The sequence below is a fragment of the Nyctibius grandis genome, chromosome 7 (genome assembly GCF_013368605.1).
Source record: "Nyctibius grandis isolate bNycGra1 chromosome 7, bNycGra1.pri, whole genome shotgun sequence".
NCBI classification, from domain to species: domain Eukaryota; kingdom Metazoa; phylum Chordata; class Aves; order Nyctibiiformes; family Nyctibiidae; genus Nyctibius; species Nyctibius grandis.
Window position 1 is genome coordinate 6822788 of NC_090664.1, and position 18616 is coordinate 6841403.

General features: G+C 39.0%; 1 protein-coding gene across 15 annotated transcripts in view; it reads right to left on the reverse strand.

Annotated features, from left to right (window-relative positions):
* The window catches only part of LRRFIP2 (LRR binding FLII interacting protein 2), a 60887-nt gene extending 42326 nt beyond the window's left edge, over positions 1-18561 (reverse strand). For all 15 annotated transcript variants that reach the window (XM_068405586.1, XM_068405581.1, XM_068405583.1 and 12 more), the window contains exons 1-2: positions 18019-18561; positions 8133-8237 (exon numbers count right to left, since the gene is read on the reverse strand). In XM_068405586.1, coding sequence (XP_068261687.1) covers positions 8133-8222 — 90 coding nt within the window. In that variant the 5' untranslated portion in view covers positions 8223-8237; positions 18019-18561. The remainder of the gene's footprint in view (positions 1-8132; positions 8238-18018) is intronic.
* Positions 18562-18616: the final 55 nt, after the last annotated feature.

Sequence of the window (18616 nt, forward strand, 5' to 3'; positions counted from 1 at the left end):
CTTTGGTTAAATATAGGGTTTTTTTCCGCTTTTGCCACTATCACAGCATAGGTTTATGTAAAACATTAGAAACCTGTAAAATTCACAACAATTGCAAATAACTATCTCTTCAGGAAAAAGGAAGGGTTATTTAACTCAGAGTTTAAATTATGATTAAACTAAGGCACAAATATATCTACCAAATAATGACAAGAAAGCATGCAAACACATTATAGCTTTATTACTTAAAATAGTTTGTCTTAGCTTCAAATGACTCTCATTAAGACTGTTTTTCTATATTTTGCATTCTCAGATGAAACGATTCCAAGTCTGTGTCAGCACTCTTGACTGCCACCGTGTAAATCCTTTTTCAGAGCAGCATAAAGCTACTCTTCTTCCTACTTGATGACAGCACACAAGAAAAGCAAGGGAATTCCCATGCAACAGGGAGTCTTTTCTCACTTGCAGCCCTACCCTGTAACTGTCTGTAATCATAGCTCTGTCCCATATAAACTTTCACACAGATGTGTATGCAGCACAGAAAGAGAAAGGACTTGAACATCTGATGTCTGGGTTTAGTTGTCTATAGATCAGCAGACATACACATCTAGCCTTTAGACTCTGGCAAGGCTTTATTGTTGAAGATAGAAAGTTGATTGGTTTACTTATTCACACTAAAAATCAATACGCATTTCACCACTCTCTCCTAGTCCTACAGCCAGAGACCTAACTTTCACATGCCTACAGTAGAGGGGAATGTCCATTTCTTCCAATTTACTAAACCCTTGATAAAATACAGGAGAATTCATCAAACATTTGGAGGTCATAATATGGGTGTCTGAAATTGAAGGAAAAAAAAAATCTTTTTACAGGAAATTTTTAGCAAAAAATGGTTTAGTATTACATTAATTATTAATCTGAGCAACTAGAGTCCTCTAAGAAGTACACCATTTCAAAAAGACAAAGAAGTTGGCAAATTAACTGAAAGCGCAGTTCTCAGGCTTCCTTGAAATCTTAGAGCAAGAGACAAATCACATTACCATTTGAAAGGCCATCATACCGAATAATTCTGTATTCTCAGCAGAATTGTTAGAGAGCAGACCTCATGTTATTAATAGAGCACTCATACATATCTTTATAACTATGTAATTGAAATTCAAAGTTAACATTAATAAAGCAATAACAATAATTCAAAAGGACCTAGTTTTTTTCTTCCTGGGTGCTGCTGTTCACTCTGCTGTGTTACTGAAGAAAGCCCATTAAAGTTGGGAAGCAAATTTCTACCAACAAACTTTTCGCAAATTAAATTCTTCAGCTATGTTGAAATAAAGTCTTTAAATATCTGCTAAGGGAAATACAGTGCTACAACAGCTTTGGATAGAAAACTGAGTTGAAAAGATGAAACTCTTTGTACTATAGAAGCAGCACAGAAAGGAAATCTAGACTACTATTTTTTTTTTTTTTTTGAAAAAAACAGCAAAAGGACAGGCAGTCATGTTATAATGCTTTTCTAATTCAATTCGTATCTGAATTGAATAGCATTCTAAGTACGTCACCATTCCTTGCTCATAGGAGCACGGGAGTCAGTACAGGTTGCATTAAACAAATTCCAGTCTTAGAAAACTACAGACTGGCCACTACAGTCTTGATTTCAGTTTCTTTGGTCATTATTCTCTATACAGTCTTTAGACCAGACATGCATAAATAAGTTATTTATGATAAAGATATATTACAATATCATCTAATTGAAGTACAGCTTGTTAAAACCATGATATAACATACCAAATTCCTATTTTCCTAAAGTAAAAATTAAACTGTGGATTGCCCAAGATCTAGCAAATCTGACATTTTATTTTAAAAGTTTCTAAAGGGGTCTTCCAACTGCTAAAAATAAATCTCATAGCTGAATTTTCTTACAAACTTCAACTGCAAATAAGAGATTAGGTATCCAGACCTCTTAGAGCCATACCAGTACACTTACATTGGTGGCTAAAATGGAACGAAATGCTTGGCTATATATTCTGGAGGGCAAATAGAAGCCATTAGGTATAGATACAACAATTTTGCATGGAGTTTATTCAGAGAAGTGATCAAGAAAGGAAATAGAGGACTACAGAGAAGATCTTTGTAAGAAAAGAGATTGGGTAGAAAGAACCACAAGGAAGAGGCCCTCAAGACTCTGTTTGGATAGGAAAAAAGGACTAATTAATAAAGGATTAACTAATAGCTAAATCTGCAAATTTTTTTATATGAACACGCTCATACTAGTCCTTATCTTTTACCTTCTATGCTAAGGACAAATGTGATTTGTCTAAGTGCCATATCTGCATTTCTTTGGGTATTAGCTCTGCTCCAAGTAACAAAAAGCCATCTGTTCACCGCTGAGTTCTGGAATCCTTCATTTCAGAATAGGTACCAAAAAGCATTACAAGCAGGAAAAAAAAAAAAAAAAGTAATGTTTCCTTGCACCTGCATAAACAGCATTTCATTCTAGAAGAATATGATGATTTTGGCTGTTTTCAAGCAGTTAAGCTACTACCTTGAAGCAGTACTCACTTTCATTATGTTATTTTATTGCACATGTTTAATAAACATATGGGTGGCAAGAGAATGTTGTCCTTCCGTTACAGGTGAAAATGAGGAAGCTGACCATGTCACCTAAGAACCAATTACTAACAACTACTTACAGTCATATAGAAAACCATCTCTGCTTACCCCATTTTTTCCTTTTTTTTTTTTTAATACATATTCTGTCACAATCTTTTGAAAACCTTTCACACCATTTTATATGAACTTCCAAGGATAACACTTAGTTCTTCAGTTAAATCCAAGATATTTTTGGCAAGAAAGAAAGGAGAAAAGGGAAAAGACCAGATTTTAATTTGAATGCTTTTGTAAAGATTGAGTCAGGAATCTTTCCTTTATGATGTGTTTTTTCTTAGTCTCTTCACAGCAATGATCAAGTTCTTCACCAAGGTAAGAAGCACACTAGTACATAGAATTGATATGGTAGAAGCTTCGCTCCACATTGAGCAAGAAGCATAACATCTGTCTCCATAGTGTCGACATGCATCTTTCTCCTTCTCCTTGCTTGCAAGAGGGAATTAACTAGAAAGCAATAGTATTTTGTTTTTAATTTTCACACTGTAGAGAAGGTGATTCATTAATTAGCTCAAAGTCAGCATAAAAGCTTCATAAGGATAAAATGTAGTCTATACTAAAATGTTTTTCCCTTCTGAAAAAATATGAATGCTTTTCATTGAAAAATTAGAATTATTTTATCATCTTGGGCTACGATATGTACAACTCATTTTTCTCTCGGTCAAGGGATATGCAGTATTTACAATCCTGAAGTTTCCAATGCAGGAGGCCCAAGCAAGGAAGGTTTTCCTTCTTCCACCAGTTGGCAGTGGTGATGGCACCGGCCACCCCTGCCGAGGTACCCAGCTCCATTTCTGTCACAGGGCATTTGACAGAACACCAGGACATTCTGCCAGCTCCGGCAAAGCATCAGGATAGGTATTTTAAAAACATGCACTGTATTTCTTAATACACTACTACACACCGCCATATAAAGTTTATTTCATCATTTCTTATTAAGTGAATATGCATTACTTCTCTCTTCTGTTGCTCATTTTTTCTATATTCACATTTCCACACTTTTTACCCTCCTCATCTCCTTACTGTCTCATGGACCCAAGGCAACACCATCACTCATGTGCCAAATGTATTTCTTACACCTTTCTCAGAAATATGTTCCTTCCACTTATTTCTGATGTGCCTACTCTTTCTCCAGTTGCCTACAAAGCAAAGACTACAAACAACAAAATCTTAAGGTTTACATGACTTAAAGGTTTAGCATTCTTTATTTCTGATGTCTCTTATTATTTTTCCACTTATTATATAGATCCATATAGAGATTAGAAAAATCTCTAATACCTTCTCTCCTATAAAATATACTTAACTACTATTAAAAACAGCAAACAATTTTGAATTAATACTAAAGTTGAAATAGATTATTTAAAAATATTTAGGTGATCTCTTCTTAAAACAAATTCAAAAATCACCTAGCATCTACAAAGACAATCTCTGTATGAGGTGGGGTTCTTTGGGGTTTTGTTTGTTATTCTTAAGAAAAGCTGAAGCTGTATGCAGAGAGAAACATGTACTGAACTTTGAATAGATCCAATATGACAAAGACTATTTGTTAACTGTTTTTAAATTCATGCTATAGCTGTCAAACATTTTAATATATTGAACTCTTGGCTTTTTCTACCCTAGCAACTAAGTAACATGACATTTTTACCAAAGAACTGCACTCTACCCAAAGTCTGAGCAACTACAGACTGAATTTTCAATCCAAATGAATATTTATTCTCTCCCATGAGAAAACACTTCTTACGAGTTTCCAGGCTCCTCCTATACAATGAAAAGTCATGAGAACGGTTCCAAAAAATACAGATAAAATGTTACAAGGAGGAAATGAACAGATGCAATCGTTGTCCACGAGCTCTAGTTCTTTGCCATCTAGAGTTATTCAGCCCTGAAGAATGGAAAGGTTGCTGACGCAAGCACAGAAAGAAAGGATATAAAAGGTAAATCCCAATTGTCCCTTCAAACTGCTGCTTATCGGGTTGAGGCTGGTGAGATTACAAGAGTCAGACTCTTCTCACTTTCTGGCATGATGTTGATTGTATCTGAGCTTGACCTGAAGTCAATGTAAGAATGAAGAAGTGTCTGAAACCTCTGCTCTTGCATGTAAAGCTGATCTTGGAGAAAAAGGTTTCAATCATAAGAGATGCCTGGTGACGACAGGTTACTGCTGAATATTTAAAACAAACACAACGACTTGTCTGTAAATTACAAAGAGAAGTGAAGCAGTGAGGCAGATGTCAGCTGAAGATACTCTGTCCACAGAACAGCTTTATAAGCAGAGAATCTCCACAACAAAACCACAGGGAAAACAGGTCTTGAGATCGTATCAGCTGTATCCAGTATAGACTGTGAATATAACCTTGAGAATATGAACCGCAAATTTTATTTATTTAGTTATTTGTTAAACAAAAAGGATCCCTCCATAAAAACCTAATCTTGACAGGAGCCCGAAATCACACTATACAATCCCTATCTGTTATTTGGAAAGGCAGAACTTTCCAGGAGATAGAAGAAATTGTCTTCCGCACCAGCTGGCTTATATTCTTTGTCAATCTGAGAAAGCTAACAGCTTCAGAATCCATTACAACAGCTAGAGAAGCAACCAGAAGGTTGTATGAAGGAACTCTTCATATTTTCAGGAGATAGGCATTTTTTAATTTTTTTTTTTTTCAATAAGAGATTAGTTGACTTCAAATTAACCTTGCTATAATAAGACGACATTTGCCAATATGCCACTTTAATGTAGTTGGGTGCCTTTACAGTTAGTTCCTTTCCTCCTTGCAGTGAACGGCTGGACAATATACCTGCACCTGTTCCCACAGCTTTTGAAACAAACATGATAAACTGGTAATCCTCTCGCTGTACCAAGGAAAGACTTTCAAACTGATCAACTGCAACCAATCTCATTTAAGACACTGAATAATATGGAGAGTGCATTGCTTCCAGAAAAGGGTGTACAGGTCCCTGTCCTGTATGTACATCACCTTTACTATTGCTCAGTTTCAATGAGCACAGGGAATTCAAAACCATGAAGGATAACACACAACAGAATACAAAGTAGGTCCTAAAGAAAGAGGTCTGGTAACACAGAAGTTCTTGGAATAAGGCAGTGATTCACTCCAATGTTGATGTTTTAGCATACTTGTGCCTTGTTTAGTGCAGAGGCATTGAAGAGGAGCTTGTCTCAATGCAAACTCTCACAGCAAGGAAAAGATGAAAGAACTCTCGACATAACAGTGCTAGTGCTAAAAGAAGTGAAGGGGACGAGACACAACCAACAGAGGAAAAGTTTTCTGATGCAGAGGAAAGATGGAGAAAATAAAAGAAATCTCACAAGGAGGGAGTAGTTTGACCAAGCCCTTTAGATCCTATGATAGTGCTCTTGTCTTTCATTAAATATTTTCATGTAAGATTACACATCAGATTCAACCAGTGCAGAAAAATGACTATACAGAAATTAATTATGGGATCAGTACCAAAGAATTCTTCACACAGTTTCCTAGAAAACAGATGTTTGTTGGCACCAAAAGGAAGATACCACATTTTTTTGACATGTCCCATAGAATAAGGAAATCCCAACTTTGTCAAACTAGAGTGGCGAGAAAGAATAAGATTAGTGCTTCCAGAAATCTGAACTTTTGGAACCCTGGAACTTCATACACTACACTAGAAGTCTTTGCTAGTATTACAAACTCTGATAATTCCTAGTGCCATTTGTAACTGCTCTGAATCCCAGAGCACTTCTATGCAGTTTTTCTATGCAGATCGTCCTGAGTGCTAGCCTTTTGTTTCAGCATATTCTGTTTACCATCTCTTGATACCTAGAACACCTTTAGGAACATTTTCCTCACAAGACATCTGACTTCTGGATTACAGGACTCAGTTTAACTGTTGTAAATGACATCTGCTAAAAAGGTAATTTCAGAAGAGGAAGTTGAGGAACAAAACACCCTTTAACAATAAAAAGATAAGCAAGCCATGTTGCTGAGATAATGGCCTCAGAATGGTAAAGTACATCTACTCTATATATTAGTGCACTGAGAATTGGTATGCCCTATGTCAGCATGGTAACTGAAAACTTTTCCCCAGCCTCAAATGATAAGGCATATGTATTGCACAGTAAATTCAGATGTTATTTAAAGACAGAACTTAGTTTTGTTAACTGGCGTCTGCTGTTATATCTTAAGAAATGCATTCTGTTCCTTTAAAGTAAGTTTTCTTTAGAATAAATTTGGCTAAGACTATGAATTACAGCTACCAATTCAATGACAACAGCTGCTGTCTGACATAGTGTCTAAGGGCCAGCTTGTCCTACACAGATGTCTAGCTGTAAGACCTACTATTAGTTTAATTTAGCATTAAGGGGGTAAAAAACCCTTCATTTTTGTTTAATTTATGCTCATGCTCAAGTTTTAATTGAGGGGATTAGTGATGTAAGAGAACAAAGCCCCACAGTAATTTTAAGTAAGATAATACTTACTAAACCTTGCTATTGAGACCTTTTTTTCTAGGCTAAGTTGCAAGCTGATGTTACTGTACTGGAACCATGTAGAGAATACTCAAAAGAAATTTAAAGCCAGATCCCTTCTCCTTTGTTAACTGTATTCCCCCAAAATGGGAGATGGAACTTGAAGAGTGAGACCATACATGACCCAAAGGCCCACACAGAACATATCTGGTAGGGCAAGAACTTCCACTAGATTTAAGGTGAACATAGCTTTCTGGACAGTTACCAGCTAAATGAAAGTGATTTTTTTTTGCTGACAGAGCATTTCCTTTGCCTACAGTCTATGATGACTACATTTGAAATAGAGAAGCTGTGTTTTGAAAGACCAGTCCCCCACCTATTTCATTTTACATACACATACATGTATATATACTATACACACACATGTATATACACTATACATACACATGTATAGACAACAGTTTACATTACAAGGTCAATTAGAATCTGCATTTTACACTCATTTAAATGTCAACTAGGGTGAGCAGCTTTGTAGATAGCGTAGCTCAAAGATTCTGTATCCACTTGTATACAAACAGTACCAAGGCTTTTGTTTCCAAGTCATAGCATTTCCTCCCAGAAAAATTCAAGTCCAAACAGACATCTGCAAGACTCTAAATTCCAGCTGCCTCCTTCCTATATCCGGTGGGACAAAAATTCCCCTTTGTATACAAAATTCCCCTTTGTATCAACTTCTTGTTAATTGCATTTTTGGCTGGCTACCTCCAGTTGCCTATTTTTCGGGTGGTGACTCTGTTAAGGAAGTCCTGGTATAGTGTACATATTAGACTTATTTTGACAGAAATGTGACTTTCACATTTAAAATAGAATATATTACAAATACCTTTTGATAATGACTATTACTCATTCAACACTAATACACTATACTTACCATCTTAAGAATACTACACACTGCAATGGGACAAATGGGGAATTTTTTGAGTTGCTTTCATCCCTATTTTTCATTTAGGACAATTTGAAATTAACAAACCTCTCTGGCAATGTTACTCAGAGCTTCATCTTCTGCAGAAAACCTGTCTTTCACTGGAGTTCTCTTCCGTCCTGATCCAGGAGTTCCCATTTTTATTCTCGGGTTCTGTATTTGCAAAAAGAGACAGGAAAAAGCTCAATTCTCAGATCTGGAATTAGAAACAAACAATTCATACCCCAAAAAGTAATAAATTTTCCAGTTCTTCAGCTATATAATGCTCAAGAAACCTACATGCTGTTGGCACAAATTTATCCAGCAGTTCTGCTTCTGGGAAAACTTTATCACACAATCTTGTGTCAGCTTTATAGACCACCACTGCATCCTACAAGGTGCACACACAGCAGTTTTCTACCAAACAGAACCCATCAGTTTACCTACAGCTTCAAAGTTATGCACAACTGCCAATTGCTCCTGGCTCAATGATGACACCTATGTACCCTGTCACTTTTCACAACTCCTAAAAATAAATATCCATTTAATACTACGGACGTGAAGAAAACCTATAGGCAGCAACGGATTCAAGAATTAAACTTACACAACGATTAGAGCTCTCTCCAAAACAGAAAAAACAGATTCATCAGACAAACTTTTCAAAGCATCCAGGCAGGTAGATGGGGCTTATTTACATTTTAATGCAGCTGTTCTCATTCATCGACAAATGAATGAGAACTGCAGTCTTCTACTAAAGTAGAAGTTTTAAAATAGTAGAAGTAAAGACATTTCTAGACAAACAAACATTCTTTTGCCTAACAAGATTCCTAATTTGGGAAACAAAGAGAGAAACATACTAGCATCATATACCCAGAATAATACACGAAGTACCCTCTTAGTCTTTTTCCAGAAACCTCTGTTATCAACTGCAAAAATATAAAAATTACCACCAAACCAAACTTAGCACATACAGCCACAGATAGCAAAACACTACTCAGAAAAAAATATCTAAATTAGTTTTTTCAAATATCCTAAGGAAACCTTACTTCCAGACATCCAGGTCCTTCCAAAGGCCAGATGAGAATTTGGTGGTAGTCCAGCTATTTGATATGAGGTACGTGTCCCACACAGGGCTTGGGAAAACACCTCATTTAGAACAAAATTTTCTTCATGCAAACAGAAAAGGTCTAGAAGGGAACTACTACTGACTATCCTTTTGAAACTGAACCAGTGCAAGAACATCTTTCATACTGGGTCTAACCAACAAACACTCAAGCATTCCTTATAGTTCAAAGGGGTGGAAAAAAAGTGACAGGTATTTTTGTACAAGCACAGTTTTTACTTTATTATTTTCATACAGCAATCAAAGCTAAAATATACTGGGGTACCTTCTGGCACTCAAAGATATCAAGTAGCACTACAGCTCTTTTTTTTTTTTATTTTAGTTTCTATACTTCTTCACCCCCCATAACTTTATACCACTAGTCCTCTCTTTTCCTTGCAGCCAGGAAGTCTTTTATTCTGTTTTAAATTCTGCAGGTATTTTGCTATTCTTTATGTGCTTATATGAGGGAAATAGAATATTTGCTGCTGAAAGAAAAGACAACAAAGACTTAAAACTAGGTGTCCCCCTTTTGAAAAGCTCCTGCATAGGACAATACAACAATTATGCAATAATCTTATTCATTTCCAGTTGTTATTCCGAGACCAAAACTAAACATACTCAATACTGCAGGTGCACAACAACTCCATTGTGTAAAAACCTTAAAGGAAAGCTTGCAGTGTTTGCAGATGAGTAGGAGAGGAATAAAACCACAGTATGTGAAGGGGCCAGAGAAGATGCAGTTCTATCATCCAGTAATGAACACACTCCTGATGGGAAAGAGTGGATGTAAGTACCCCCCTGGAGTCCATCCATCCCTCCCTAGGCTGCTCATCCATTCTGCAGTGCAGTGTTTGGATACAATACAGGCATTTGGACCAACACAAAGGACACCAGCCAGGGACTGTTTCTACTATCTGCCTGTGGCTCATGGTTCAATTTATTTGTTACTCCCTCACAACATGATGTTGTTGTTTGTTTTGGATTTAATTTTGGTGTTAGGTAGCAGCACACTTTCAGGAAGAAATACAAGATTTCAGCCTCAGTATTATCAGAGGTTGGGATGGGTCTTGGAAGTAGGACAGCAGAGCTCAAACTCAGGGTGAAAGGAGACTGAGATAAGGCCTGGGACAAGTATTGCCACTGTTAATCCATTTGGTAAGAGTCTGTCTTTTTAGTCTTAAAAAGAAGCAAGCAAACTTATGTTTTTTACTCAGATTAATTTAGATATATACATGCATAAAACAGTTTGGACATCTCTGTGACAAAGAATTAAGCTCAGAGGTACAGGTTGCTGCCCTTGAAGAAAGGTCTCAAAAAAAAAAAAATCTGCATCTTTTCCAGTAATTCTTATTGGCTGACTTCAAATGAGAAAAGCAGATAGGGCCCAAATTAGAAGTTGCATCAACACATACAATGCTACTCCCCTACTACAGAAGGTTTTCACGAGGTTATATATTAGCCAAAAAAAAATTTAAAAAAAAATAAAAAAAAATAAAAAAAAAAATCAAGAAATTATCTTATTACAATAGATCAGTTCAGGTAAGCACCAGAACTCAAACCTATCTACTAAAAAAGGTCACTAAGCATGAAATGAAATTCTTCTAATTTGTATGTTAAGGGTTGTATTTCTTAACTAAATATTTACCACATAAGTAAAAACTGCAGAATAACTGCACATACCATAGACTTGAACTGCATTTGTGGACATCCTTTAATCGACATACCACTTCTGATAGACAGCTAACTTTGGTTTGCAAATTCAGTGAGATTCTCTTAGCTGGCAGATTATTTGGGGAACTGAATATAATAGGTTATACAGCTATTTTTAATATAGCTATATTCAGACTGACGATAAGTACTAATGTATATACATAGAGTAGCGAATTAAAAAAAATTAGATGCTGATGCTTTAAGTGAGCAAAGAGCACTTCATCTCAGTCTCACTGTAGCGTAATTGTGCCAAAGTCACTGTGGAGGAAGGCAAGCGTGGCATCCCTTCCAGCCATCTGCCGCACTTCTCACCTAGGATGAGCACAGAGCTCCTGTCTAAGCCCAAACCCAGAAAGGAAGCAGGGAACAGATGACCTAGAAGGTATACAGAGATGTGGCCTTTGCCTACAAGGAGGAGTTAGGAAAGCCAAAGCTCAGCTGAAGTCAAAGCTAGCAAAAGCTGGTAGGGACAAAAAGAAAGGCTACTATAAGGTCACTGGGAACAAAAGAAAGACGAAGGAAACTAGAGCCATTGCTTAGTGATGCAGGGGACATAGTGGGTGGTGATTGCAAGGCCTACCCTTGGCAAAAGCATCTGGATAATAACAAATGTGTCATCAGGAATTTATGTGTGTGTATTAATCAAAAATGCAAAATTGTCTGACAGGGTATTTGCCCAAAACTGGTCATGTTGAAGAGCAAGAGGATCATCAGTTAGATGAAACAGTAACCAGAGAATGACAAAGAAATGTTTGAAATAAAGGAGTCCTCTTGAAGTATAAAACATGGGAAAAGCTGTACCAGTGGGAGAGGCCTTGGAGAAGAAGCAGCAGCAGTCAAAACCTGGTTTGGCACTGCCAGAAGTCACCTCGTCGACTGCATCGTATCTGTCCAGGCCAGACAGCACAGCATCCCTCCTGGAGGATGCAAGGTCCTGCACTCCAGCTAGCAGGTGGTCAGTACAGGGTGCAGCAAGGGAGGAGAACCCACACCTTTGGTGCATGAATGCGAGCTCGTGAGGTACACTCTCACTGGCACGTGCATTAGGGCATTGTAGGGAACGGCACAGGTACAGGCAAATCTAGACCGCCCGCATCACCAACAGGAATCATGTGCAAATAGGGGACCCTAGAGCTGAAGAACAGAGGGCAGTTAAATATTGGCCTAGAGAGGCTGTGAAAAGTCCAGCCCTGAAGATATTCAAAACTGACTGTACAAGGCTCTGAAAAAACTGCTCTAATTGACCACACTTTGGGCAAGGGGTGACCTCCAGAGCTTCCTTCCAAAATAAAAGATTAGATGATTCTATAGTTATTATTGCTGCCAGCTTTGAGCCTAAACCTCAATATAAGCTTTCTTCAATAAGATGTTTTAATATTCCTTCAAGGGTCATGTCACAATTTCTTCCCTTCCATGTAACCTTTAACTGAGCTGATGTACATCAGAGAATTTCATGTCTTGTTATACAGTTTAGTACTGAAGAGACCTAGTTCTATTGCTAATAGACTAATTAGACTAATACTAAATGTATCATGATGTTACTTCTCAGAAAAATATAAGGTGCCAAATATTTCACATGCATAGAGAAACATTTCTTAGGTGCTTCACTTCCATAACTTGCTAATTATGGGAAAAAGTCTTTTGCTGTATGTTAGAAAGAATTTAATATATGCTGTAACAGAATTTTCACAGAAAATAACTGGGAACCCCAAAACAAAACACAACCACACAAAGAACAGTTTGTTACACCGTCCTTCCTAAACTATAAAAGATAATAAAAGGAAAGTACATTATAATCTGCTGCATTTACAGTTCAGAATTCCTGAGTCACATCTACTACATGTTTATTTCTTACTGTAGGCTGGGTTACACACTGTATTACATGACTGATGAAGTGACATCCTGTTGTATTTCGTTCCAAAAAACTGAAGCGCCTGAAGTCCCAAAAAAACCCAGAAGACCTGTGAGGAAATCCCTCAAGTTCCCTCTCTCATTTGTCTTCACTTCAGGCCTATATAAATTTTACCTCTTCCCCGAGTCTTTGCTGTCTATTCTTCTTATTATTACCTTCTAACTAAGGGTTTTCTTTGTTTCTTTTTCACTTCCTAGAAAAAAAGTGTGACCTGTCTTACATAAAAGAGAAGCTACACTACAATTTAAGGCCCTATCACTCACCACCTTCAATGGCACTACCTGTTCTGATGCCTGGGTCCATGCCAGTGTATTTGGCATCACATACATGCAAGGCATTCAGATACTACAGTGTGAAAAAGCTATAAATAAACAGACTGAAACTCTCCTTTTCTCTTTCAAGTAAGACCACAAGATAATTAAAATTCACCTGTGTAGAAACAATCTCTGTATATTTGATCCACCAACAGAAAAGAGCAGCCCTGCTCTAGAACCACTGGCTCTTAGAACCAGCCTCAGTTTCCTAATTAATACTGGCACATAAGTTAGCAGCACCTGCTTTTGGAGTCCAAAGCCACGAACATAGCAGTTTGTATCTTTAAAGAAGGAAATTCTTTTAATCCTGGGAAGGAGTTGCACCTCTTGTCCATAATATCCAGGCAATGTTTCTTCCAGTTTCAGTTGTCCACTTAGGGTTTTTATTTGCTACATACCTTTAAACATCTAAATCGAGGGGACCATAAACGAGGTTCTACAGAATACTGCAACAGCACTAACTGACTCTGCTGCTGGAAATCAATATCTTTGACATGTGATTGATAAGCACTACTGGGAAGTTTTTCATTATAAAATATCATCTGAATGTAATTTCAAAACATTCGAGTACATAAATACCTAGGTTTATTACATAACATTATCTGTCTCTTAACAAACAAGATATAGCACTAAGCATTTTCTCAACAAAACCTAAAGATCTTATAGAATACATAGTAATAGTCTGCATGATCAATTTCAGTTATAAGTTGATTTGAGTTTAAATTAGTGGCTAAATTCTTTTATGTCATAAGAACAAAAAGGCAATGAAGCCAGTGGGAGAGGGGAACATTAACACAGAGGAAGGCTGGAATTTCTTGAAATCAAACAGTCTAAAAATCAAAAAAAAAAAAAAATCTAATGAAGGTTACTTGGACAAATAATGTTAGAAACTCATTAATAAGTAAGGAGGATGAATGTAAGAAGCAGGAGGAAAAAAAAAATAAAACATTCCTCACCAGCAAAGCAATCACAGGTTGTTGATAAAAAGTTACTACAAAAAGTAGTAACTCATTTTGATTTTTGACAATTCCACAGTGCTAAATATACTTGTGAAATATATTAAAAAGAGCAAAAGCATTTTCAAATACCTAACTAAACAGAAAGATCTAAAAAGCAGGAGTGCAATGATGATGGAGTTGAAAGAACCTAAATATACTTCATAAGTTAACTGAACACTTGCTCTTTACTTCAACAAATTAATACTGATGATGAGTGAAGGTATGGAAGCTACCATACCCACAATTAAAGCAAAGTTTTCAAAGTTATTGTGCTCATAAGAACAGCGGAAAACCCAATCCAGCAATTTTAAAGAACTGTCTTATGAAACTGCAGCTCTAGCAACACAAAAGGTACAGACAAGTCAGAGGTATTATTACTGCAAAACAGCAGAAGTAGCATTCATATTTGAGAAGGAGCAGAAAGAATCACATTGGAAATCACAATCTTATTTGCTTAATCTTCAGTGCTTTGTCAAAGCAAACTCTAAAGGAGACACAGAAATAAATGGACATAGAATAAAAATATATTACTTTACTTGAGTTAAAATTATGCAAGACTAACATAAGAGTCTTCCCCAGAAGAATGCCTGTATACATGGGGGCATGATCTTTGGAATTAGTATGTCTGTCCACGGGCCCAAAAGCACCTGAGCAAGAAAAGGAGCTGCAGGATCACAGGGTGACCATGACCCAACAAAGGGGTGTGTGGCGAGTGAGAGAGGGAAATAAACAGGGGTTTAATGAAATAGTTTTAAGGACTCATTTAGAATTTTCATTCAGAATAACCTTGTTCAGAAAAAGACTAAATGAAACTGGAACTGTTGCAACAAGGAGCTGCTGAGTAAAAGTGCCTAACATTAAAGGGAAAAAGCAAAGACTGAGAAAAGCATATAATTACTGTCTGCCAAAAGATTACAGTGCTTACCACTATGATGGAGGCAAAGCTACTCAGTTCATGAATAGTGTTTCCATTTTAAAAAAAACCTTGTTCATCTCTAATCACGGGCCACTTCAGAAACCACTGGCACAAAGTTTCTGCTCTGAGCAGACAAGCTCAAGGCAGCTTCCTCAGGAAAAAGTTACTCTTTGGATAGCTGACAGTTAATCCAGTACAAGCTGACAACTGCACAATCTACTCCTTTAATGCAGCATATTTGCAGTTCATTTGCCATTTTAAAATCTGAGAAATACTTATGAGTTCATGGTGTTTAGCAATAGAGAGAAAATTCCCCACAGGTGGTTGAAGTCCTTCAGTTTGTTGGTGTTATGAAGCTATAGATGAACAGAAGGTCACCAGTTAAGAGAATCAAAAAGCCATTACGCAGTCTGCAAAAGTGTTGCGTGATGGAGCTATCAAGTCTAACCATGCCTGGTTAGTGTTGGCAAACTTAAAGCAATGCAAGACAGTAACTGTATCTATGTATCCTACCGCCCTGTAGAACTACCAGGCACCTCCAGACCCACCAAGATATCTTTGGCGACCTTCCTCAGTCTTTGTAAATTACCAAATTTCCAAGGCAACATCATGCAGTGATGCAGCTTCAAGCAGTGGCACTTATTTTATGAAGTATGAGTTCTCTGCCAGTCAGTTGCTAACAGCTGCACTTGGAGATACCATTAGTCCACAAAATAAAACATTACATACAGCATATTATCATCAGTGACAAGAAGCATCTGCAAAGCTCTTATAACGGTCACTCACCAGAGGATACCTCAGGGCACAATGTAAAACATGTGTAGGCTATAGAGAAGCAGTGTAACACAGTTGGACTTTTCCAGAATCAGTGCTATCATAAATGCTGAAGATCCTGGAAAAAGCTAAGAAATCAAATGTGATTTAAAAATATGAAGAATATGAGGAAAAAATGAGGACAGTACTATAATAAGCACCATGAAAAGTGACGGGAATGTGTAATAAAAACCAAAGTAATCAGAATCTTCCATGAGTGTTTATTCTGAAATGGAACAGCCATCATTTTACACTGTCAGGTTTTTCAAAATGAGTTTCCTTTCTGTCATTTTGCAGAAGAATGACTCGTTACTCATTGAAAAAAAAAAACCCAAAACAAAACACTGCTACTATATTTTGGCTCCATTTTTTTAATGAAACAAACAGAGAGCCCCATGGTAACAACCCACATTCAGTAACAAGCTGCAACTATTTAAGATGTTTTTCCATTACTAATTTAATACACTCCTACACTCTTTTCTACTACTGCTACAGTTACAGTACAACGAAGAAAAGCTACTGAAGCAAGCAGGACAAATTCTCCTGGGTACCCCTCAGAGCTTGTCCACATGCCATTTCCTCAATCAGCTGACATCACTCCTGCTGACTAGCCCTCTGCTGTGGTAGCAGGCTGGTAGGCTCAGAAATACTTGTTCCCACCTGGCCCTTTGGGAGGTGCCCCTTCACTCCTTTCCTTGGACCAGCTCTAACTCTGCATGCCCAATACAAAAAAAAGATGAACTTTATTGTCATCACAAGCAGATAGCACTATTTACATAATCTATTTTGAAGGACATGTAATGCATAAACACAAACTGTCCATTACAGAAACTTACCCCGACACATTTCACACAACTGTCTTCTATTCACAAGTTCTCAGCTAGAGCCAGGAACTCAGTTCAGGTAGGACTGACTTCACACTCTAAGGTAAACATCTCCAAGCTCAAGTAGCACCAAACAATGGAAAAAGCATGTCATGTACGTCAAACTATTTTGTGTTGTTAGAGTACCTTTCATCTGTTTTTACATCATCACCAAGCAATTACATTAACCAAGGAAGCACATGTATATTAAGAAGATAACTGTTTCTGGGCCCAAATACATTTAATTACAACACTTTGCAATCAAGACACAATGAAAGTTTAAAGAACTCTTCAGACAAATGTTGATTTAATCTTACAGGAAGTCTGTAAGAAAAGACGCCCCCCAGAAACTCTACACATCTCCAAAGATGTTGGATGCTAACATTGACACTTTAAAGTAATAAAACTGATCCTAGACCTTCCTCATTCCCAGCCAAAAATGGCTAGAGGTCTCTCTAAAATGAGGGAGTCACTAAATAGATCATAGAAACTCAATGTAATATTGCTTCAGCTACAAAACATTTTTATTATCAGTGAAATACACAGCGCTGCCCTTCAAAGCATCATGCTAGGATTCAAACTGGAAATCATTTAGAACATACAGGAGAGATCACAGCCCAGAGCTATTTTCAGGCTCCTTCCAAACTCATGAATGTGCCCATCTCTCTTATCATCATCAACAGTCTCTTTGCAATTATAGCAGCAGGGCATACTAAGAATAAATAAATAAACGTGATCCGAAATTAAAAAACAGTCCGACTAAGCATCAGAAAGCCTGACAGAACCCTACCATAACTCTCTCCGGAGGGGGCACGCCCTACTGCTCTGGGGAGCAGAGAAGCTCTGGGAACGTGCTTCGAGGAAGTGTGAGTGAGAAAGGCACCCGCACGCCAACAGCTGTGATTTCAGGACATCTTCCTTTCTCTCTCCCCCCCTCCTCGCCCTCATTCCGCCGTTTCCACTCAGTACCGAGGCGTGAATGGCACCTTCCCGCAGGCCCCCGAACCGGGGCCGAGGGACGGAGCCAGCCGGAAGGGCTCGGGCGGTCCCGGCTTCCCTGTGTCCGCCCGCACCAGCCCTGACAGCGGCCAGGAAGCCGGGGGCCGCACGCCACCGCCCCGAGCTGCCGCCCCTATTGTTTCCCTTTCTGTTCACCCACCTGACGAGGGAATCCCGGCTGAGCCGCCGGGCCCTCCCTGCTTCTCTAAACCCGAAGAACCGGGTTCCCACCCTGCTTCCCCGCCCCGTCCGGGTTTGTATGCATATGACACCCTACCCCCCCCGTCCCTCACCCTCTTCTTGCCCGGGCCCCACGGAGCCTTACCTGCGGGCCAGCCTGCCGCAGTACCGAAACGCCTTAATAGGGAGGGGGAGGTTGCTTCACTCTCCCCTCCCCCGGGTGCCAGGGGCTCGTGGGTCCCGGAGCCGCTTCAGGCTCCTTCCTCCCCTCACTCCCCACGCCTAGAGTCCAAGGAACAGAGGCAGAAGCTGCCCCGGAGTGAGCGCGGGTGCCCACCTGGCACAGACCGTAATAAGGCAGCTGCTTCCTTGCTTCACCCTTTTCCCCCGCTACCACCCCTTCTCCGTGAGGGGGCCGCAGGAACCGGAGCTTTAGGCACAGACGAGCCGCACCGCTCCAGGCCTCCCTCCTCTTCCCCGCCCCGCGTTCTTGCCTCCTCCCCTTGAATGCCGGGCAGGAAACAGCGGCTAACTTCAAACCGCCCACAGGGTCCTGCGGAAGGAGGAAGGTGCCGGTGCTGAGAGGAGGGCGGCCAACAGCCGTTGCGGGAGCGGCACACGACCCACGCTGCCGCCAAGACCGACAGACACCCGCCCTGTCCCCTGCCCCAGCCCCTTCCATAGGCCGGTGAGGGGCACTGCGCAGGCGTCGCGCCGGCCGCCGCGGTGGAAGAGGGGGAGAG